Source organism: Trichomonas vaginalis, chromosome V (genome assembly GCF_026262505.1).
Source record: "Trichomonas vaginalis G3 chromosome V, whole genome shotgun sequence".
NCBI lineage: Eukaryota > Parabasalia > Trichomonadida > Trichomonadidae > Trichomonas > Trichomonas vaginalis.
In genome coordinates, this window is record NC_067207.1 from 26,405,483 (window position 1) to 26,429,071 (window position 23,589).

Genomic DNA, 23,589 nt, shown 5'->3' on the forward strand with positions numbered 1-23,589 from the left:
GAGATCTTTCAAATTTTATAATATAATTAAATATCCGTGCATGAAATATAAAATAGTTTTATCTATAAACACAAATATTTAATAAATAACAAAGTATTAAGCTTGACTTTGTGGTAATAAGGAATCTAATTTTGCTTTAAGAGCAACCAAAGTAGATGGCTTTAATGTAGATGGATTAAATTCGACGATATCTCCTGTTAGTTGCATGTACGATTCTTCTTCTTCAATAACTTCGTATAAAGCGAGAATAATATTTTCATCTGTAATCGAATTGATTTGTTTGACTAATTTCGTAATTACACCCTTACTCAATTTCTTTACTGGCAATTTCTTCTTACTTTTAGCGGATTTACCGACTTTCTCCTTGGCTTTTGTTGAAGATTTAGAGTTTGGTCCTTTGGTAGATTTACCCGATGATGCTCCTATTTCAAAACATTTTGTAGCCATTTTAAGCTGCTCGCGAAGATTAATAAGCTTGGAACACCAATCTCCATAAGGATCATCAGAAATAAACATTGAAAGCTCGTTAAATAAATCTTGTAATTCTGTTGTTATCATTACGAGAGTTTGGTTGTTTTTATTGTAAGCTAACGAATTATTCCAGACTAAATCAACATCATTTTTCCATTCATTCACGGAATTATATTTGTTTTCATCTATCTTTTGATTGATAGTTCCCAAATCCATTGGGGTCTTTACGATTTCTGGATAATCAGGACAATTGTCGGCAACTGGATCAACGGGGCGAGAAAACATTTGGGATATAGCTCTGCTTTGGACTTTGCTCATAATATCTTTCATTTTGGCAATTTGTTCACTAGTAATCCCTGACATAAATATTTTGGCACTTTTTCATTCATTTATCGGCGTGAAGAACGAAAACAATATCAAGAATCTCTTGTTTCATCAGAGTCAACATTATGAAAATAAACACGTTTCATTGATATTTTCTTGAATCAATATACTATGCCGAATTGTGACGCTTCTTTTTCATATTTAGGCAATTTTATTGAACAAAATTCCAAGGTTAATATATCAGGATATAGTAATATTTCAATTAACTTTTCTCCTATTCGAAAAGGCAATCCATATTTTGAAGTTAAAGGATACTCAGGCACAAAAACATTTACATTTGGCTTCCAGATTAACAATTACCAGATTTTATTATTTCCTCTAGATAAGCTAAAATATTATATCTACGATGCTATGTGGCAATTTACTGGAGAATCTCCTGAAAAGATTGCTAATAATAATTATTGCCTTCCATTAAAACATTCATTTCTTTGTAATGAAACAATAGGCATTGGGCTCTGCATCGAAAATAAGACATTCGTTGTTGTTCATAATGATACATACGAGGCATTTCCTATTAATTTCCCTGACAATAGTTTGATTGTTCCAATTGTAAGAGAAATCCAAATTAATAATGCTTGGGATATTATTTCTTTCAACTTCGGAACAAAATTTCTTTTCGAATATAATTTCCCTGGTTTCAGTCCATTCTGTTTAGCAGAGCATCTCTGCAAAATATCATGCAAATTTTCACAACAAGATTACTTTAATATTGCATTTTTAGCTGTAATAATTTTTATATTTTAAGAATAAACTAATATTTTAGACTATCATTAGCATAAAGTACTCAAACAAAGATAGTGTATTTATATTATTTATTCATTGAGCTATAATTCGCATTATAATGTTTATTCAATTTTAAATTTTGTACTTAAAACCAAATTTATGATGAATTTGGAACTACTCATGACGTGCTTAGTATTTTTTAAGAGGATCACATATAATTTGAAATACTTGCAGCCAATTGAGTTCTGAATTTTTTTTGATTGCAACGGCCAAAATTTTTTAGAACTATCACTGTCACGTTTTTAAGATTATATGAACATTCAAGATCGCTTCATCATCTTCAATAGGAACATTAAAAGAAGTCCAAAACCAATATACCGTGTTATTAAGGCTATATTGAAGTTCATTGACTACTTTGGTGGCTTCTACACTAATATAATTACCTCATTTTTTATATTTCTTTACTGTTTGTTTAGCAAAATCTTTAGACGACAAGATTTCAAGCATTCGAAGCTCGAAGTGAAAACATTCCATAAAGCAGTTCTTCATTTTGTTGGCAATTACACGGCAAAATTCATAGTTCCTCTTTTCAAAAAATGTAGAATCCAACCAGAAGCCGCTTATTACGTATTGTACTGGATAGATATGGTCCTTTCTACATTTACAACATATCATCTCTTCAGTTCTATCTATTCCGTGATTAAAATGGCGATTGAGAACAATGTATTCTCATTAACACGCGAATCATTTGTTAAACTAATTGATTTCTCATCAAAAGTCAATCAAGCTCGCAAAGAATCCGATTCATTGAAAGAATTTACGAAAAATATGAAAGATATGAAAGGTGTTAAAGGTCCAAAAGAGTTACAAAAGGGAATTAAATCAGCTGCTAAAGGAAATAAGATTTACAAGAAATCTGTTGCAAAATTATTGGAAGAATTTGATAATATTCAAGAGTCTTTTAACGAAATCATGCAAATAATACGTACTGATATACGAATGGACCCTTTAAAGTCCCATATTTCCATAATTTTTGAATCATTAGGTAAATGCAGCAAACAAATCTACACAATCATCGCTAGCGCACATACCTCTTTTGTTATTGTTACATCCAAGCTCTGGAAGTTCGTTTTGGCTAATGTAAAACCAGAAATGCCAAAAGCGATGTCAAAAATCTGGAAGAAGATGTATATTCGAGTAATTAGAAACATCAACTCTGATGTAATGAAAGATTACGCTGTTGACCAAGCACAGGACTTTATTTGGGCTGTATTTCCGAAAACCGCTGATTTATCGCCAATGCAGGTCTGGAGTATCATTGTTATGAGCCACAGAAGAAAGTACGGACTAAGAACTCATAAATGTCCTCATTGCGACAAATTTGTTCCAAATGAATTTTCTGATTGTCAACAATACAGAGATTGGCTCAAAGCTAATAACTACAAAGACATTAATTTCGAATAATTCATATATTTTTTTGTTAATATTATTGTTTTTTAATAAAAAATTTCTTTTTGACGTTTAAATCATTTTGAAAAAAATAATTTTGAGCAAAACAATTTGAATTTCCTTTATGAAGGCTAAATTACATTTTTATATAATTTATCAAGAAATAATTTCGAATATAGATAGTTATTTATTGCTGCAGTAACAACATTGGAGTAATATCACACTTTTATACCATTAACGAGCCTTACAAAAGCTTTTATTATAAGCTTATAGACTTTTTATTATTTCGATGCTTTATGAAATGATATCTAAAGGTAAAATAATTTCTAAACATATGTAAATCTATATTATAATAGAGAAATCCAAAAATGCTCAAGTAAAATGAAATTCGTGATTAGATTTGTGAATTATCCCATTCTTAATAAGGTTTGTATTACTAAATTTTCGAATTGATTAAATGACATTGAGTTTTGTTGCGCTGCTTCGAATTTTGAAATTTCATTTTCTAAATCTGCTCGGTAAATATCCAAATTAACGGCCTTTTTCTTATTATTTTCATTTTCCATTGCATTTAGTTTTTCAATCATTCTTTTTCGATCAGAATCCATTGAATTAAAACGTTGATTTTCTTCTTCTTTCCTTTTAAGACTATCATCATAATCTGCACGTGTTGAAGGATTAATCAGCACTGTATAAGCTTCTATAATTTTTTGAAATTTTATTTCAACTTCTTGAGTTTGGTCTTTTACTTTATCAGGATGCAATTCCATAGCTAGTTTATGATATGCTTTCTTAATAGTTTTTGAATCTGCATCTCTAGGAACACCTAGTAACTGATATAAATCATCCATCTATCGAAATAAAAAAATTCTTAACAAACTTCAACATGATAAACATATATATCTAACAAAATGCAAAATTTGATATTGATGCTCTGTTTTATCAATAAGATTTAGATAGAAATTTCAATTTTAGCAAAAGTTATATATTTAAAACATTAAACTTAATGCAAAACAAATAAAAATGAAGTATCCAATGGTAAAAAAAGAAACATTATTTTGTTTATTGATCATCTTCATCATCCTTAACTTCTACACCAGCAATCTTATTAACAAAGTCGGCAACAGTAATAGTTTCGTCATTTTCTGGGTTTACATTAAACATAAGGTGCTTCATTTCATCAGGAGTCAAAGGATTTCCGAGAGTTGTCAAAACGCTCTTAAGTTCATCTGTACTAATTTTTGTAGATTCACCGAAGAAAATTCTCATGCATGCACTAAGAATTTCTTGTGTATTATTACCGTTATTGAAATTTTCGGCAACTTTCAAAAACACATTATAATCGAAAAGATTCTCACCTGTTGTATCAATCTGTGAACAATAATCTGTAACTTCCGCTTGTGAAACTTGAAAGCCTGTTGCTCCAAGTAATCCACACATTTCTTGCGGTGTAATTCTACCATCAGCGTCTTTATCGAAGACGGTGAATGCTTCTTTGAATTCTTCAAGTTGTCCTGGACTGAAAACATCAGTTTGGGGTGCGCCTTCTGCTGGCGGTGCTTCAGTCATCTTATTTAACGTGCACTAAAACCGTTTTTAAATTTTGATATTTCAAAATTCAAAAATAAGGCAATAAATTGGCAGTACAAACAACAAAAATTAAAAATATTAATTAAATTCTTGGTTTTTAATTCAATTTCTTGGAATATTTGAAATTTGGCCAATTTAAATCAAAATACTGATTTATGAATTCTATAACAATTTCAAGTTTTATATCTAAATTCTTTAAACGTACAATTTTGGATGGATGATTTTAATCAATGTGCAGAAAGGTTCTTCGAGATCAACGAACAAACGCAGACGATCGAAAAAACTGCAATATTTTCGACTTTAAATCAAGTAAACAGCAATTTTGAAAGCATTATCGTGTGTATCCAGAACTTCAATTCGTTTTCAAGTGAATCTGCACAAATTATCATATTAAATAACCTTTCATATTGGATATTACATAACTGGGAAACTTTTATATCCAATATTGAAGTCATAAATTTAATCAGAGACTTACTTTTTAATCAAAATTTAATAAATTGCTCGAAACAGTCAACAAAACTACGTGAATGCAACACTAAAGCACAAATTGCACTCTCAATTAGAGTATATCCAGAAATATGGGAAAATCTCTACAATGAAACAATATTTTCCGAATCAACTATACCTCAAGCATTACAATTCATCACAGAAATGTCAAATACGTTAGCAAATCCATCACCTATTCTAAAAGATTTATTCATAAATTATCGCAATACTCTTGTTCAAAATAAGATTTCAGAACTTTTCCAGCAATTCATTTTAAACGGAATTGCTAACTCTGATCCTCAAGCGTTCATTGCTTTGGGATATTATTCGATTGCTTTTGATAATTCATGGATATCAGATTCAAACATCTTTGGACAAGTAGGATTAGGCATGAGTTCACCAAAAACTTCATCACAAACATTAGAATGCATAAGACTTATGCTGATGAGTAATTTTACAATTGAACAAAAAAATCAGATCATTGATTCATTAAATTTATGTCAAGTTGTTATTTCAGAGAATTCAGATCCAAATATCATGACACAATATTCAAAAATCCTTTACTTATTGTCAATTATTTATAATCCAGAAAATGAAATTTATCAAACAGTTATTGAAGCATCAATTAATCACTTATTATCAGTATCAGACGAAGACGTCATTTATTCATGCCAAACTTTAAATTCTGCCTTAACTAAAAAACCTGAACAATTTACTGCATTAGTTTGCCAATTTTCATTGAAAAAGTTATATGAATTTAACAAAAGTAATTATTACATCACTCCGCCTGTTGTTGCAAGACATTTAATTTCATTAATTGAAAAATGCTGTCAATCTCAAACAGATTTATCATACCAAGGATATATTGAGTTCACAAATGAAATACAGAATGCTCCAACTGAAGATTTGGCTTTGGCAACAACAATTCTACAATTTGTTAGAAGATATCGAACTTTTATACAGCAAAGAAATGCTACAGATGAAACAGAACCTATATCAGACGATTTCATGCACCTTTACAATCCTCCAGAGAATCCAATTGAAAATTCTCAATTAAATTTGTATTCGAGTTATTTTGATTTAATTTTGACACATCCAAAAGAGCATTCGTTTGTATTTCAAGCATCACTCAACTTTATTATGAGTGAAAACTGTCCTCTTGCTTTAACAAACTTTATTTTGAAATTATTGAAAATATTTATTTACAAAAAGCCGAAATTGACAATAGAAGATGCTCAAATTATTGAACAACTCATAAATAGTGGAAATCCTGATTTAATTATCATTTCCGCCAAGTTATTGATATATCTCGGAAAAGATCACGATGATTCATTAGAATTATGCTTGTCTTCATTGATTTCTCAGATTAATTCATCAAATGATCCAAGGCAGGCAACAATGAACGTAATAAACTTCATTTCTTCCTATAGAATGATAATAAAATCGAATCAGATTTTGGAAATAATCCAAAATTTCGTTGCAGAGAGTTTAAACCACTTCACAGATGATGATTACATAATAGGAAATGTTTCTGCAATACTTCCTTTCCTTGGAGAACAAGCAGTTCCTATTTTAGAAGTTCTTTTGAACGAAGGCGGCGGATTTTGGTGGCTTTGTGGAGTTTGTAGAGCTGTTGGAAGCCTTACACAGTTATTTAAGCAAATGCAGGCTACAAACAAAATGAAGAACTATGTTCTTTTGAACCAAGATTGGCAAAACCAAGCTTTTACAAATATTTTGACAGTTGCAACGAATTTGTTTGAATTCGTGAAGAGTTTTGATTACCATTATTCAAATATAGAAGATATTGAACAATGCTTTGATTCATTCTTCTGGGGTGTGACACAACAAAGCATGCTAATCTCAAATGAATTGTTTTTAGCATTTATTGACTTTTTGTCTAATTTTTGTGTTACTTTTTATGATCTCAACCATGTTTTTGACAAGATTTATTATTTTGTCAATAGTTTAGTTGTAGACAAGACTAGAAAGATCGAAGGATTCATGCCATGGCAGATATTACCTCAATTACATTCATTTTTGTTTAATCAAGATTTCGATGTCAACAAAAATGGAACAGTAATTTCAAAGGAATATTTCGCAATGATGCACAACATGTTTGGAAAATATTATCAGAATACAACTAAAATAGTTGGTGAAATTTTCCATCCTTTCCAGCTAGATTCGAATTTTGTTTCCGAATTCATCGGAGATTTTGAAAAAGAATTGAAATACGCAGTTCCTAGCTTGCACATGCACTTAGAAACAATTATTTTGTATAAGGCGTTTATTATTCATGAGGCTCAAAATGAAGAGCAATGAAATATTATCTCTCTATATGTTTATTAAAAAAAATTATATTTAATTTTTCAAAATGGAAAATAGTTTTTATAGATAACAATATGATTGCAAATATTATTTATTTCAATAGCACTAACATCAATGTCATATGGCTAAACATCAAATTCTCAAATTCAATATTTCAATCATTAGATATTGAATTTTCCAGAAAAAATCACCACCACACACTTATATATAGTCTGAATATGGCTTGATGTTCAATGGATAATTTAATGATAACAATTTAAAATGCATTCTATCAAGGTAAGCATGGAAATATGTATAACTATCAGTAAATTATCTTTTCGTAATGCCTATATGTAATCGAATCAAATTCAAAAATTAATTTTCGAAATTTCACTTATTTTTTAAGCTTTTAAAGGATGAATTATCATAAAATGATGCAAATAACTCGAATGCAATAGATTAATGTATTATTTTAAGAATTTCAAAATAATTTAATTATCGAATCAGAAATTGACTCATTAGCTTATTTAAATATATGCAATGCTTATAAATTACTTATTTAATTAAAAAATCCGACTAAAATGAATAATTACAATAATTAACCTCACTGTGGCGGAGCACCTGAATAAGGTGGCTGTTGCCCTTGAGGTTGTCCATAGTATGGAGGAGGTTGCTGATAGTACTGTTGTCCTGGCTGCTGATAATTTTGTGGTGGAGGCTGCTGATAATTTTGTGGTGGAGGCTGCTGATAATTTTGTGGTGGAGGTTGCTGATAATTTTGTGGTGGAGGTTGCTGTGCATAATTAGGTCGTTGTTGATAATTTTGTTGTGCTGGTTGTTGTGGTGGAGGCTGTTGTGCATAATAAGAAGGTGGTGGTTGATTATTTGATTGTCCTTGATCAGGTGAATAATATGTCGCTTTCTAATCACTTGAATGATCTTCATTGTCATTTTGATTATTTGGTTTTTTGGCGCAAAATCTATAATAGATAAAAACTACAGCGGCAATCACAAGAATAAGAGTTAAGAATGCAAGATACTTATACTTCGGTTTAATTAAAACCTTCTTTGCATAATCGACGCCACCAACGTTTACGCTTTCACTACCTTGACTTGAAACTTTATAAAATTGATAATACGAGTTTCTCGATTCTATGACATAGTTAAGATCACCAGTAGCACCTTTATAATCAAAAACAATCGTATAATCAGTATTTCTATCATCTGCATTATAGGTTTCTCCATAATAGATCACAGTCAGTGAAGGTTCCGATATCGTTTTATCCTTTAATGTGATTCCAAGAGTGTTGACGGTTGAACGCAAATAGTTGGTAGAATCAAATGAAAGTGTACCTTCTGAGAAAACAGTTATTATGCAATGTGATCCAATAGTATTCGTAAGTGAATATTTACCTGTTCCTGAAAAAATAGTAGGATACTTACAAATTTCTGTTTGTGAATAGTTGAAAATAACAAATCCACATTTCACTGATGATCCATTTGCAGAGAATAAAAGAACACCATTTGATACTAAATCAATAGCTTGAATTTTTGTATTTCCAAGAATACTAAGTCCATATTGCTCTGTACTAATATATCCTTGAACATCTACTGATGATTGGACAAAAATAATCATTTTATTCTTTGGAATTAAATATGAGGTATTCGAACTAACAGTAATGGAATTGTAGCCATATTTAAGTGAACTATCTAAGACTGAATATCTATATATAAAATACGGAATAATCAAAAAAGTGTCAAAATTAACTTTTGATTTCCTTTTATCATAACATTGCTTATCCATATTGTTAGCCACAGCTTGCGTTGTTAAAGTATATGTAGTACCAACAGTCGACTTTTCAATGTATGAATACTCCAAAGTGACTATATTTGTCCCAGATATTGTCGTTTCAGTGGATTTTGGAAGATTTCCATCTTTGCTGGATAAAACAGTGTTTGTATCAGAATCTTGAGTAATTGTGATGCTAATTGGGTTATCATTCAAGATGCATAAATAAATTTTCTTGGAATTGTTCGTTAGTTGGGGAATTTGATAGGTTCCTGTTGAATTTGGTTGAATCCAAAATTCCAGTGCATCAAATGAAGTGGGAACAAGGAAAATACCGAATGGTAACTTTGATCTTGTCTGATCAGACATCGAAGCTTTATAAATTGCTTTCAAATTATCTATTCTGTAAATATCTGATGGATTCGAAGATTCTCCATCAAGCGATAATTGGTAATCTTTTTTGGAAAAAGCCAGGTAATACGTTGCATCTGGAACTGCAGGAAGATTAAATTCAAGGGATGTTCCAGAACTAGTAACATCTGCTTCATAGTAACCTACTCCAGAAATCGATATGGAGCAGGAAAAGGAGAAGAGAAATTCAAACATTTTTTGAATTTCAGAAATATTCAAAAAGGAACGATAAATCCGGTAATAAAACAAAGAAAATAATATAACACGAATATACATTTTATCTCACTAGTTTTTTTGAAGATTTTTCAATTCAGTTATATTTATAAAAAATCAATAGAAGTATGGAAGAGAATTACTTCTAAGCATTATATTAAAGTTAAAGTGTCAAACGAGCGATATAAAATTTTATAATTTTTATATAATTTTGAACAGTATCATTAGTTATTATTTTCTAAATTTGAGATATATTCAATTTGATTTATAACTCTTTTCAATTTCGAAATCAAATTCAGATATTTGAATTCTTCTCAATTCCGTTAATTGAATAACCTAACGTTGGAGATGCCACATCGATTCTAATTGAACGTAGACAGCCAAAAATCAATTCATTAAAATAATAAACGTAAAAATGGAAATTAGAAAGAAAAAGTTTAGGGATATACTAGATCGATTTCTAATTATGCAAGATATCTCAAATAACTCCGATATTCAGACTTTAGTGTTAATGCCAGATTTTCCAGAAAATCAAATCAATTTTTATGGTGTAATATAACTTGTATAATGCACATATTGCGGTTGATCCTGATTGAAAAGACTAAAATATGTGGAAGGGTCTTGATGCAATAATAATTCTCCAAAAATCGAGTCCCATGCAGCAGTGCTTATCCTTATGGAATATTGCTGCCTTCAGCCAATGATAATCTAAGGTTATGAGCCTACAATGTGAAAAATGTCGTCATTTATTTTTTTCTTTTCCTCTTCTCCTATCTTAATTTTTCTCTTTCTCTTCCTATTTTATGCTATTTTATGAATAGTAGAAACAGAATCCATCATCATATCAAAAAGTGAAAACAATTTCTATTCCTTTTAAAAAAACTAGATTTTTTTTACATTGGGGTACATTTCACAGCATTTTCCCACCCGAGTCAGTCACTATACAGCACATGGATTCAATTGCTAAAATAAAAATATTTCATTCAAAATATTTTATAAATATATAATATTTAATTACAAAACAATTTATTGCTTATCATCTACAATTTCTGCAACATGTACCACCTTCTTACTTACTTTATCAAACTCAATAATCTTATCCCAGTACATAACAATTAATTCTTCAGGGGGAATGCGAGCTATTTCAGGGGTTGCAACTCCGCATTGTTCAAATAGTCCTTCTGTCTTCACAGCAAGTATATGTTTGTCAGATTGTCCTTCAACGAAAAACAGAGGGAATTCATCGAAGGAATTAATGTGTTTCCATTTGTATGTTCCGAATTTCTCAATGTTGTACTGAGTTGATTCATCTTCTAACGAAATTGATGGAGATTTTGAAGGCCATTTCGAAATCGTTGAAGTTTTTTGGGAAACTTCCTTTTCATGGTTGGTATCAAGGCTAAGTGATTTTTCTATGAACTTTAGAATTGATTGTTCTTCAGAAAAAGCGATTCCATATTTGGCTGCATCTCTATTTACATCTATGAGGCTGGAAGTGATGTTTTGGTCACGGAAAAAGTCTAAACATATAACAAATCTTGGAAATCTCTTCGGAATTGTGCCAAATACTTTCCAAAAATTCTCATTTATGACTTTTTCAACGGCAGCGCTTCTAACTGGACGGCCATTGACTATAAGTATTTGTCTGGCAGAATTTCTGTTCGTAGAAACCGTTTTCCAATCTGATTTCTGATCTGGAACTAATGCTTGCAATTTTACGCGAACATCACCGATAAAAGTCTCAGAATTACGACTGGAAAGTTGGCTGGAAACGTTTACACCGAATTCAAGCGAAACTGCCTGTTGTAAATTGGTTAATGGAGGACGAGTAACGGTAAAATGAGGCGGACAGTCAACAATGAATCGTACTTGAGGGGCTGATAGATAGTACCGACTGAGTAATCCTTTCAATATTTCTGGATTGAATTTTGCTCTTTCATCTCGAATTCTAACTGGAAGTCCGTCAAGAAGGTTTTGTACGCATACTGTAGTACCAACGTTCGCCGTAGATTTCTTGCGAGATTTGATTGTTCCATCGTGATTAAACACCATTGTGAGAGCAGAATCTTCGCCTTTGCATCTAGTTGTAATGGACACATCGCCAAGACAGCATATTGAATGTATTGCTTCGCCTCTGAAACCGAAAGTAGATAATTCATTATTTAAATCTTCGATTGTTGAAATTTTTGAAGTAGTATGAGGAAGTGCAACATCATCTCTTCCATTTGGAGTAATTCCTGATCCATCATCTGTGACTTCGATCTTTCTTAAGCCAATATCTTCCATTAAAATTTTAATTGTTTTAGCTCCAGCATCTAAAGAGTTTTCAATAAGCTCCTTAACAGCATCAAAAACACTTGTAATGACTTGTTGGCTGCTGAGAAGATTTATACTCCCTTGATCAAGATGATGCATTTGCTAGCTCTATAAATAATGATGAAAATAATAACTCAAATCACATTTAACTCAATTAAGATAAAATCGATCGTATTTAAATCCTCAAATTTACTAAATTAGAAAAAAAAATTGTGAAAATTGGTGTTTGTCATTATTCCATCTCAATGAAAATGTTGTTTTTGGGGATGTTGGAATTTGAGAGAATCTTTTTGCCATATTTTTCAATGTAACTTTGTTAATTGGGTGAAAGCTATACATTAAACTATATAAATGACAAAAGAGTTTCATTTCCAAATGGCCTAGAATATGCCAATTATATAGAAATCATTATTTCAGAAGGGTTCACAGAAGTTCCAGACAGATGCTTCCAAAAGTTCTCAAATATAATCAAATTTAAAGAAACTGACATCATTTATATTTATTCAGATCATAAATGTCCTACTTATATTGCAAAAGTCTATCTACCTCTTCAAATTATTCTTCCTTTTGTCTTCTTTTTTGTTAATGACTAAAAACTAAAATTATTGCTACATAAATAATTTTGAATCGCATTTCAACAAGGTACCGTTATACTTTATAAACAGATTTTGGAATTTCCGATTGAGAGAAATTCCAATCGGGCGGTTTTTCCAATTGTGACGGTTTTCCCAATTAATTGGAAATCCTAAATAAGTGGGTTAATTTATTATTCCCCTACTATTTATAAATAGGTCTAATCAAAATGGAAAAAAAAAAAAAAAAAAAAAGGTAATGGGGCTTCCAGGCACTTCGTGCCCTCTAGCCCCGAAGATGTTTAGTATAAATGAAGTTCTTATATACGGGTCTTCCAGGAGCTTTTCACAAATTATATATGTTTTCATGTTTTGTCAAGACTTCTTCGTAAAATCAGACAAAAATAATGTTTAGGGTAGAAGGTTAGATATAACCTCTTTTCTAACCTCTTTTCTACCCTCTTGAATTTTCAAGACTTCTTCGTACATGTTTTGTCACTTTTCTGTCACTTTTCAGGAAAAAACATTTTTATTATTATATATAAATGAATTTTACAAAACCTCCGTTACCGTTCTTTGGAAATAAGAGTAAATGTAAAGATATTATATTGAGAGAACTTAAGAAACTACCGAATGGTCTAACATTTGTAGATTTGTTCGGTGGAAGTTTCTATATATCCCATTTGTGCCATACTGTATTTCCTGACTCAAAGATTATATGCAATGACTTCGACAACTATATGAACCGTCTCAAACATATTCCAGACACTAACAAAATATTGAAAGAGTTAAAAGAAAAGATACCTATAGGTAAGATGGAACGTATACCATTAGATAAGAAAAATATTGTGAGAGAGGTTTTGAAAAAAGCAGAATATATAGACTGGGATAGTATATCTGCTAGACTATTATATAGTGGTTCTATAAGAGTTCATGACATTGAAACACTTATGTCAAAAGTTTTATATCTCAACTATACAAATGTTTTCAAAGAGGACATAGAAAAATATATTGAGGGTATAGAGTTTGTGAGATGTCATTGGACAGAGTTGTATGAAAAATATAAAGACAAGGAAAATGTTTTCTTTATGGTGGACCCACCGTTCTATAACACATGGGATTTTCAATACCAAGTAGACTGGACTTTGAGAGACTCTTTAGAAACTTTAGACGTTTTACATAACCATCCATGCTTTTACTTTACATCCGATAAAAGTGGTTTGGAAACCGTTATGAGATGGTTAGAGGACATACATGACTATGAGTTTAGATATGACAAGATAGAATATGAGAGAGGTCCTATAAACTGGAGAAAGTGTCACAATAAGAAATTTTATGGTAAGTAAATGTGGTTTGAAATAGGACTACTTGTTTTAGGTTTTTCCATTGTGTCATTTATTTATTTGACGTGGCAGAAAGATATAGAGAATATGAAGATGAACCAATGTCTGCAAATGTTCAGCATATGTACTCGTAAGAGATATTTTTATCTAATATTAAATGGACGCACAGAACTTAGCGAATGCACAGCAACCTGGACAACCAAACCCAGAGAATATTCCAAATGAAGTTAGAATACAAACTGCAATGGCAAACTATGGTCAAGTGCCAACAGATGTACAAATGCAAACTGCCATGTCAAATGACGCTGCGTTAGGTTTGCCACCATGGTATGCAAATATGAGATGGAAAGAGTTTTATACAAACCCTGAAGTGGGATATAAACAACTTTATGCAGATGACGCGAACACAGGAGTTGACCCAGAATATGTTTCTACCAGAGGAGAAACAGAATGTATGAGCTCCAGTTAAAGAATGCTATGGAACTCAACAGGAAACGTAAGAGACTAGGTGGACATTAGATTTTTACATATAGTAAAATGGGTTTCTTCAGTAGTATTGGAAACTTCTTCAGAAGAGTTGGAAGAGGTATATGGAATGAATAAAAACCGTAGGAAGAGGAATTTGGAACGGAGTCAAAAATATTGGTAAAAGGTAGGTCAGTTTGTTGGTATTATACCTAAAGACCCTGAACCAGAAGAACAAGCTCCTGTTATACAACAGCCTGAACCTGCACCACAGTCTAGTTGGCAACCAAATCCAACACCTCAACCGTATTAAAAAATTATATTTTTACCGTTCGATAGTAGTTGTATATGAAACTAAGTTCTAAGTAAAACGCATGGTATAATGGAATTATTCTTTTTCTTCCATCTGTAGTAAACCATACTTGAAAGTCTGAAATACTTCCACTTGGTGGTTCGTATAACTTGTAGGTTTTTCGTAAAAGTCATTTGCCAAGCATAAGAAAGAGTTTTGGCGCCAGAAAATGAAGCATGAACAATAATAGCAGCTGGGTCGAAAACATCTTTAAATAAAATATGGTTCATCTCTTGCATATCGACTGTAAATATTTGCTAAAGGAAGTTCGACTTTCTGATTTAACATTCTTTGCAAATAATACCATGACATTGCAGTGAATTCTGTATATATTTGTTCGTCTTTCTTTGGATTGTCTTCGTAGATTTGAAATGACACTTGTGAATTTTGTTTGTCATATACAATTCTCACATAAAGTGTGCTCTCGTATTTGCATATTCATCAGCATATTTTGCATAACATGAATTTATTTTATCTTCTATATTTTTTAAACGCAGTCTGTAGAGAAGATGAAAGGTCAACTTGTATTAGCTCAATTTCTTCCCACATTTTTCGTTTCCCTTCAGATATATAATCTATATGAAACCTTACAATAAATGGAAAACTTTTATCTTCTACAGACACAAACTTCATTCTACGAAAGCCAATAGCTTTTGTGACAGATGGGTCTCTTAGCCATCTTAATGGGTAGTCAAAACGATAGCCTTCATGCTTTACGGTCTCTGTCTCAAACTTTTGACCGACATTAGTAAAAAGTTCATCTAATGGTTTAGTTGTAGCAACTCTTGAATTTTCTTTTTCTATTGAAGCATATTTTATCTAGAATAAAAATGTCAAATGAAACAGCGTCTATGAGAGAAATACAACACAACCGACAACTCATTATGCAAGCTCTAAATAAGAACACAACAAACTTTTCAAACTATTCTAAGATATCTGAGTCATTGAAAGAAGGAAACTTAAAACTGACATTAAACCCAATGACAGATGAGTTTCTGTTTCAAGACAATAAGAACCATACTGTCTGTATAAATCCAACAAAAGGAACTTTAAACGAGAAACCTATAAATGAACTTCTTTGAAAACAGATGTTGACAACAAAGCTGACAAAGAATATGTAGACGATGCAATAGCAAAAGAAGAAGAAAGAGCTACAATGCTTATGCAACAAAGAACATACTCATCCTGAACTAGCAGACAAAACATATGTTGACAATAAAATGTCAAGTGAAGTGACGAGAGCTGAAAACGAATATTCTAAAAAGACTCATACACATTCTATATCTGAAATAACAGACTTACAAGAAACCTTAAACAGTAAAAGTGCCGTTGGACATACACATACCATTGCAAATATTACAAACTTACAAGAAACCTTAAACAGTAAAAGTGCCGTTGGACATACACATACCATTGCAAATATTACAAACTTACAAGAAACCTTAAACAGTAAAAGTGCCGTTGGACATACACATTCTATATCTGAAATAACAGACTTACAAGAAACCTTAAACAGTAAAAGTGCCGTTGGACATACACATACCATTGCAAATATTACAAACTTACAAGAAACCTTAAACAGGAAAAGTGACGTTGGACATACACATACCATTGCAAATATTACAAACTTACAAGAAACCTTAAACAGTAAAAGTGCCGTTGGACATACACATTCTATATCTGAAATAACAGACTTACAAGAAACCTTAAACAGGAAAAGTGACGTTGGACATACACATACCATTGCAAATATTACAAACTTACAAGAAACCTTAAACAGGAAAAGTGCCGTTGGACATACACATACATCTTCTGAAATAACAGACTTAAACGTTAGCCTTGAAAAGAAAGCAGATAAAACATATGTCAATGAAATATACCAAAGTTTAGTTGGAACAAAAAATATTGAAACTATTGTTGGTGACTTTTCTGTCAATGAAGAAAACAAATATTTTAGATGGGAGTTTGTACAGTCCTTAAGAAATGGTATACGGTATAAACTCATTCCGAAAAATAACAATGAAATGTATGTAAGCTATAAAAAGAACGATGGTACACAAGTTAAAGTTCCATTAGACAACAACTGCTACTTAAACTTCTATGGAGACGAACAAAAGAAATATTTAAGAGTTTATGAAATGGCAGATATGACATTGCCTGACCCAGCTCCAGCACCATACTATTATGACTATGGAGATGACGTTAGAACACCACATGTAGATGAACAAAAGCTAACATTATATTTAGATTTTTATAGATATAAAAGATATAATGCAATAGAAAAAACGAGAATAGTATACTATTATGAAGATGACAGAAATAAATATTATAGTCAAGACTTTACCTACCCTGAAAACATAAGATTATATTTATAAAAAATATTCTGACACAAACCAGAAGAAACCTGAAATAGTTGCACTATATTTTAAGTTCAAAAGAGACAATCCTATAATATCTCATATGTTTGATTTAATGAACCCAGTAGGTTCTATTTATACATCTATGGAAGCAAGAGGTCCTCAAGTAATGTTTGGTGTTGGTGCATGGGAACAAATAGTCGACAGGTTTTTGTATTGTGCAAACTCTTCAAGAGAGATAACTTGAAATCAGAAACTGTTACTAGGTGGTTCGTAGAATTTAGAAAGCACAAGTCATAAAATCTTACAATACAAAGATAACTATTGTTGCTTGAACTGAAACTTGCATGACACATGAACATTTTGAGGGTCAAAACACGTTTCTATAACTGTCAAATCTGTTGGTGGGCGTATAAATTTAAACGGACCGTCAGGTGGTAATGGTTCGTTCTGGTTTAGTAACCGAAGAAATTGTGCGCCCAAGAACGTTTGTCTACTTCCCAAAATAAAAACTGTGTACTTCTTGAGGGTTAATTTCAATCCTTTGAAATGAAACGGTGGAATTCATTCTTGTTGTATTCTAGTTTTAGATAGTATGTTCCATTTAGTAAAAGAGTCGTATTTTTCTTGAAATTCCCAGTAGTATTTGTTTAATTTGAGTTTGAAAGTCATTTAGAGTTTTCTCAAGACTTTCGTCTGAACGAACTGTAAAGATTCTCATTTCGTCAAATTTGTCTATAGACCATCAGAACCTTCATACTGCCGAACTATGAAAAATACTGCGAACATAAATGCGTTAGTTCTTTTGAAAACAAAACTCTTTCTAAATCCTATTGGCCTTTGCATCTGAAGGACTTTGAAGCCAACGAATTGGATAGTCACCTGTAAGTACGGATGAAATTTCTTCCATCTGAAATAGTCTACCGGCGTTTGTAAAAGATATAGTCTAACGGTTTTGTACTGCTACTTTTGTTCTTTGTTTTTCAACCTGAAACATTTAATATATGTAAAAATATACTGTTTTTAAAAAATGTTTTAAAATGGTATGCAATGTTTTACTTCATTGCAATGTTTTACTTCATGCAATGTTTTATTTCTGTGCCGTCTTCAAGTATACCCCAGTACTTCCTTTTCGATATTACATGAACTTCGGAAAATACCTTATCTAGCTTAAACCACACAATCTTTTCACTGACCAGCCCATTTCAATTGAGTTTGTTATAGCCTTCTTCGTTCGTCCACTGAGTTGGGTCAATGTTCTCATAGTAAACCTTCACTTTGATTTGACTTCGGAGGAAGAATTTGTTGTAGTTGTCAAGGACTGCCTTTGCGAACTGAGATAGGACCAATGTTCGACAATAGGTTTTTAAATGTGGGTTACTAAAGCCACTTTGACCTTGAGTGAATTCGTACTTCAAACAAAAGGAGAAAACCTTTCAACAAAGTTGTCGACCTTCTCATAATGTTTACTCTTCATCTCTTGAGGTTTCTTAATGGAATATCCCCATGTCGAATTCATAAGCAATTTGAGTGTCATTGCAAGTTTGGGGTTTGAAGCTTTCTAATATCATACAGTTGTTGTATGACTTTTCCCAACTGTATAGTTCCTTCCTGGGAACTCACCGTCTTCGTTTGGAATTCCAGTTGGAATATATTGGACAATACCTTCATGTACGTCAGCGTTAAGGTCGACATAGTATATCTTTTCATATGATCAAATGTCGCAACCAATCGGTCCAGTTTCGTGAAATTCAAGTGAGTCTCTTATCTTCTGAGAAACTTCTCCTGTTATCTCATAAACATCGTCGAAGCAACTGTTTCATATAAAACCTTCTGACCTAACTCAGATGCTCTCCAATACAATTTGACGTCAATTGGATGTCTCAATGGAAGTTTTGTTTATAGCATCTTGAAGTTCTTGCAACCTCATTGGAAGTTCTTCTGGTTCAGGTTGGTATCCGAACAATCCAACTCCTTGTGGAACTGTGTACTTCTTTTGTGCTATAAACTTTGTCTGGAACAACTTTTGGTCTTACCACAATGAAAAGTTTGTTTCGTCTTTTGGTACAAAAGTTTCTGTCAGCTTGTCATCTGGAATTGGTTCCAACAAGCCTTTCTCGAAAAGAATGTTAACAGCTCTGACAATGTTGCACTTGCCTTTTCCGAACAATGGGTTTGTAAGACTTTCGTTCAACATGAAGTGGTTGTGGACAATTGCAATCTTCAACCATGGCAATTTGAAGTCAACAACATAGTCGTCATGTGAAGAACCTTTCTCAGTCGGTATGTTGACTCGGATATTGACATTTGCCAACGGTGCAATTTTTGACAATTGACCTCTGAGAATGTACCTTGTCTTCACACATGACTCAAGATACTTCATTTTCTCATCTGTAACAAGACCAGAGTTCCTGAGACATGTAAGAATACAAGGTTCATTGACAATTGTTTCAATTGAATTGTAAATTCCATACCTTGTCAAGTCAATGTCAGACTTATTTCTGAAGGGGAAGTATCCAGCATGTTGTCTGACTGCTTGAGGGTTAGGTTGGTACCATTCGAACTTGACACTTGCAATTCCTTCAATTGCATTCAAAATGTCTGAGTCGGAGTCAAACATTTGTTCTCTCTTTGTAGTCTTGAAAGCGTCAAGAAGTTGTGCGGCTGTTGTGACATTGCCATGTGCATAGTAAATATGACCATCTAAATCTGTTACGGTTAGTCTGAGATTGTATCCTTTCTTATTTCCGTCTTGTATGGCAGCAAGTACACCCATGAAGCCTTCTTTGTTCTTTCCTTTGTCAAAGTTTACTGTAAAGGTTCGACCAGAAGTAATTTGACTTCTAACTTCACGGTACTTCTCATATGCATATCTTGTTCTTTCCATGGGAGCATGACCATCCTCTGCACTACCTTTTTTCCTTCTCAAAGGATGCAATTGTTCGTCATGTTTCCAGTAGAATCTGGCAAAGCCGTCGTGTCCTTCAACTTGTGGCTCAGTAACATCGAAAGGCATGTCCATAAGACGTTCTTCTTCTAACCTCTCTAGTCTGTTTGGATAATTTGCACGTGCTGTTTCCAAATCCATTTCATAGGTCAGACCAGCCAGTTTGTCATAGACTTTTATTGGCTTTCCCTTCCTATATTTAAACTTCTTTGAAACTCTCCAACCATATCTTTGCAACTCTGCTTTTATTCTAGCAGACTTTCTATCCATTCTATATGGGGGCATTTTTATAAAAATAAAAAAATGTTTTTTTCTTTACTTAACATAACCGCCTGCTGCCATAAGTCTTTGACGCCAACCCATACCAGCTAATGAAGGTTGACTTGGTTTAGTTTCCAAACTAAACTTTGGTTTTGGTTTATCTTCAGTTTTTGGTTTTTCTTCTTCTATCGGTTTTTCGTCACTTTTCGGTTCCTCTGACTTTACCTCACCTGCAGGAACAGTTGTGTCGTCAACATCTTCGTAAATATCATATGCCATTTGTTTTTGTTTTCCTTTCAACTTTTTGTGTTTGTTGTAAAGTTTAGAATATTTCGACTCTAAGTCAATGAGATGTTCTATAATGAACTGTTGGTCAGTGAAGAATACCTCCCATCTGTTGTCTCGAAAGCTCCTTAGACTTCAATATTTTATTTGTGAGAGTCTGTTTCTTTTTTGAGATACTAGCCGTTCCATTTCTATGAAAAGTGACTTTATAGTTAGGGTTTGTATTTCCAGACCTGGCACTTTTATTATTGAATTTTCTCTTCATCTGTAAGTTCTTTGACAGGTTTTGACAATGGTTCTGAACTTTTTTGTTTGTGGTGTCAAATCTACCGTTTCAACTTCTTCGGTCATTTCATCTCAGTAAAAAATTTTAGTTTGTTTTGTTTTCACTGGTTGTTTAGGTTTTTTAAGTCGGTCTAAAACTTCCTGAGGTATAGGAAGAACTTGACAAACACGTGGTTGTGTAACTGCTGGAAGTCGACAAATCCATCTTGAGCCCATTTGTCTTAAAGCTGTATTGTTCATTTCATCTCAGTAAAAAACTTTACATTCCCACGTTTGAGGGCGTTGAGGTTGGTTATTGTTTACCCATTGTTGTGCATGGTTATATCCTCTGTTAAAGAATCTTTCACCTTGGTCCATATAGTGCCCTGCTTGGTTATAGTAGTCATTTGCTTTGTTATAATAGTTTCCTGCTTGTCTTCCTACATTGTCCATCCATCCTTGAACTTTTCCTCTTGTTTCAGGATTTGGAATAAGATTTGTTGCATCTCGTGCTACATCCAACCTTTCTGTACAGTTTGTATAATAGGTTGTGCTTTCTCTTTAAGTATACCTAATGTACTCAAAATCTTCCTTCCAACTCCAAATACACCTCTGGCTATTGTTCCCACTGCGGGCAAAAATCTGGATGCAACTCCTGCTAATGCGCCAAATAAACCCATTTCTTATAGGGTAAAAAATGACGAATCCAAACAAGGACCCCTATGTTTCTAAAGCGACAAAGAAAGCACTCATGATAAAAATCTTTAGTTCAACACCAAATGCTTGTTTATGGATATCTTGGAAAACATTCCGAGGTATAGAGAAGATGGACCACCATACTGGCTAATATTTGTTGGTCAAAACACAAGATACTGTGAAGCCATACCATTACAGTCCAAAAATATTTTAGATGTGAAAACTGCTTTGACAATATTCGTTGACAAATACCATCCAAACAAACTAACATCTGACTGTGAAAGTTCTTTCAAATCAGATGATATTAAAAAACTATCTGCGTTCAAAAAATGTAAACCAATATTTCATTGTCGACCAAAACCATTCTGCTCTTGGTGTCATTGACAGTTGTATAAAAATCTTAAGAGACTTAAACCAACCACAAGGTGGTGAGGTAGATGAAATGTCATATGACGACAAATATAGGCACTTCTCCATGGCAAAGATGAGACAAGTTTAATATTTACAATAGCCGTAAACAAAAAGGTTTGGGAAACCACTCCCCCGAAGAAATGAAAAACAACCCCGACTTAGAGAAAGACTTTATATTTAACAATTAGTCAAAAGAGACAAACAAGAAAGAATGCCAGGCTTCAAACTTAAGAAAGGTGACAAAGTAAAAATAGAAATACCTAAACGCGACCCATATGAAAATACTATTGACTATGACAACAATGGGAACCCGACAGGTACTCACATTCGTGTTCGTAAAAATAGAAGAAAGTATACAAGAGAATATTATGAAGTTTTAGGCAAACATGGCAAAATGTACAGACTGCAAGCAGAAGATAAAACTACTATTGTCAGACCTCGTTTCAAACTTGTCAAAGTTCAAGGTGGTATACTTTCAAAGACAGTTCCTAACAAATATAAGACAACTCCTGACGAATATGCTAAGAAGTTGAAAATGACGACTAAGCAATTCTATACCATGCGTAAACTGTCATGTAAGGTGGCATGTATTCTTTACTTTGTCCGTTGTTTGCGTATATCCTGAAACGAAATGTGTATGGTTTCCTTCCCCTGAGTGTCACTCCAGTAACAATTTATAGCAAACTTAACGTCGTCTTTAACATCATATCCTTTACCTTTTGTCATTCCTGACCAATCCCAATATCTATGCTTATGCCAACCTGCTTGAGATGTACTTAAATCTATGTAGTGACTGTGTGCAGGTAAATTTTCACCTGAAATCGTTTACTTCCACCTGTTTTCCTATTGAAAATGAAGGTGTTATTCGAATCACTAATGCAACTGTTGATACAAAAGTTCTCGTCTCAACTTCATCTTTCTTTAAATGTTCCTCTAATGAAAAGGATGGAGGATCCATACTTATGAAATCATCAGGATCATTCGTTCAATACAAAGTCTGTAGTTATGAATCTAAGATAACAGGATCAGCTTCAAATTGACTAGGATCTCATTCATTTATTAGTGTGACAAATGATGATAACCACAAGAATTTGTTGTTGAATCATCATTCACCCAAAATACAGGAACCAATTCTGTTTTATATCATTTATATGGATCTAAGGTCGATGAAAAAATGAGCGTTTTTAAAAAACCGCCGTTTGAGAGGAAAATTGAGAGCCCCGATGTATACTTTTTGACATTGTCAAAAACTTTGAAAGGACCAAAAAATTTTAGTGTCAGAAATTTACAAATGTATACTTTCTGACAAACAGACTCTCAGAAAGTACTCAAACTGCGGTTTTTAATTTCCGCACTTTTTTTTGGCGACCTTATTCTATTTTCATCAATAAATATCTCAGATTCAATACTAAAAATAAATACAGCATTTGTTAGTTATCAACCATTTTCTCTTTCAACAACAAATTATAGTAATTTCGATAATATTTCATCAAATAG

The 23,589-nt window shown here is 32.5% G+C and overlaps 10 protein-coding genes and 3 pseudogenes across 13 annotated transcripts, besides 1 other annotated feature; 4 read left to right on the plus strand and 9 right to left on the minus strand.

Annotated features, from left to right (window-relative positions):
• Window positions 1-71: 71 nt before the first annotated feature.
• TVAGG3_0406680 (acetylation-dependent protein binding) lies at window positions 72-866 on the minus strand (the record flags this gene model as incomplete). The annotated part of the gene is made up of 1 exon (XM_001322176.1): window positions 97-801. The coding sequence occupies one exon, from the start codon at window positions 799-801 to the stop codon at window positions 97-99; it is 705 nt and encodes a 234-aa protein (XP_001322211.1).
• Window positions 867-874: 8 nt separating this feature from the next.
• TVAGG3_0406690 (uncharacterized protein) lies at window positions 875-1,636 on the plus strand (the record flags this gene model as incomplete). Its single annotated transcript, XM_001322177.1, has 1 exon — window positions 967-1,599. One exon carries the CDS (start codon window positions 967-969, stop codon window positions 1,597-1,599), a length of 633 nt encoding a protein of 210 aa, XP_001322212.1.
• A 254-nt stretch (window positions 1,637-1,890) lies between these two features.
• Window positions 1,891-3,042, plus strand: TVAGG3_0406700 (uncharacterized protein; the record flags this gene model as incomplete). The annotated part of the gene is made up of 1 exon (XM_001322178.1): window positions 1,891-3,042. The coding sequence occupies one exon, from the start codon at window positions 1,891-1,893 to the stop codon at window positions 3,040-3,042; it is 1,152 nt and encodes a 383-aa protein (XP_001322213.1).
• Window positions 3,043-3,232: 190 nt separating this feature from the next.
• TVAGG3_0406710 (heat shock protein binding) lies at window positions 3,233-3,891 on the minus strand (the record flags this gene model as incomplete). The annotated part of the gene is made up of 1 exon (XM_001322179.1): window positions 3,435-3,878. The coding sequence occupies one exon, from the start codon at window positions 3,876-3,878 to the stop codon at window positions 3,435-3,437; it is 444 nt and encodes a 147-aa protein (XP_001322214.1).
• Window positions 3,892-3,972: 81 nt separating this feature from the next.
• On the minus strand, window positions 3,973-4,606 carry TVAGG3_0406720 (calcium-binding protein family; the record flags this gene model as incomplete). Its single annotated transcript, XM_001322180.1, has 1 exon — window positions 4,090-4,596. One exon carries the CDS (start codon window positions 4,594-4,596, stop codon window positions 4,090-4,092), a length of 507 nt encoding a protein of 168 aa, XP_001322215.1.
• A 224-nt stretch (window positions 4,607-4,830) lies between these two features.
• On the plus strand, window positions 4,831-7,433 carry TVAGG3_0406730 (armadillo (ARM) repeat-containing protein family; the record flags this gene model as incomplete). Its single annotated transcript, XM_001322181.1, has 1 exon — window positions 4,831-7,425. The coding sequence occupies one exon, from the start codon at window positions 4,831-4,833 to the stop codon at window positions 7,423-7,425; it is 2,595 nt and encodes an 864-aa protein (XP_001322216.1).
• Window positions 7,434-7,986: 553 nt separating this feature from the next.
• Window positions 7,987-8,271, minus strand: TVAGG3_0406740 (uncharacterized protein; the record flags this gene model as incomplete). The annotated part of the gene is made up of 1 exon (XM_001322182.1): window positions 7,987-8,271. One exon carries the CDS (start codon window positions 8,269-8,271, stop codon window positions 7,987-7,989), a length of 285 nt encoding a protein of 94 aa, XP_001322217.1.
• A 61-nt stretch (window positions 8,272-8,332) lies between these two features.
• Window positions 8,333-9,805, minus strand: TVAGG3_0406750 (uncharacterized protein; the record flags this gene model as incomplete). Its single annotated transcript, XM_001322183.1, has 1 exon — window positions 8,333-9,805. The coding sequence occupies one exon, from the start codon at window positions 9,803-9,805 to the stop codon at window positions 8,333-8,335; it is 1,473 nt and encodes a 490-aa protein (XP_001322218.1).
• A 458-nt stretch (window positions 9,806-10,263) lies between these two features.
• On the minus strand, window positions 10,264-12,368 carry TVAGG3_0406760 (DNA mismatch repair protein, MLH2-like; the record flags this gene model as incomplete). The annotated part of the gene is made up of 1 exon (XM_001322184.1): window positions 10,850-12,238. One exon carries the CDS (start codon window positions 12,236-12,238, stop codon window positions 10,850-10,852), a length of 1,389 nt encoding a protein of 462 aa, XP_001322219.1.
• A 1,843-nt stretch (window positions 12,369-14,211) lies between these two features.
• On the plus strand, window positions 14,212-14,573 carry TVAGG3_0406770 (annotated as a pseudogene). Its single transcript has one exon. A coding segment is annotated over exon 1 (362 nt).
• Window positions 14,574-16,133: 1,560 nt separating this feature from the next.
• Window positions 16,134-22,943: a mobile genetic element.
• On the minus strand, window positions 18,302-20,445 carry TVAGG3_0406790 (annotated as a pseudogene). The gene has a single exon. A coding segment is annotated over exon 1 (2,144 nt).
• TVAGG3_0406800 lies at window positions 20,491-21,072 on the minus strand (annotated as a pseudogene). The gene has a single exon. A coding segment is annotated over exon 1 (582 nt).
• Window positions 21,092-21,246, minus strand: TVAGG3_0406810 (uncharacterized protein; the record flags this gene model as incomplete). The annotated part of the gene is made up of 1 exon (XM_051232948.1): window positions 21,092-21,246. A coding segment is annotated over one exon (155 nt), but the record flags the coding sequence as incomplete, so codon positions are not given.
• Window positions 22,944-23,589: the final 646 nt, after the last annotated feature.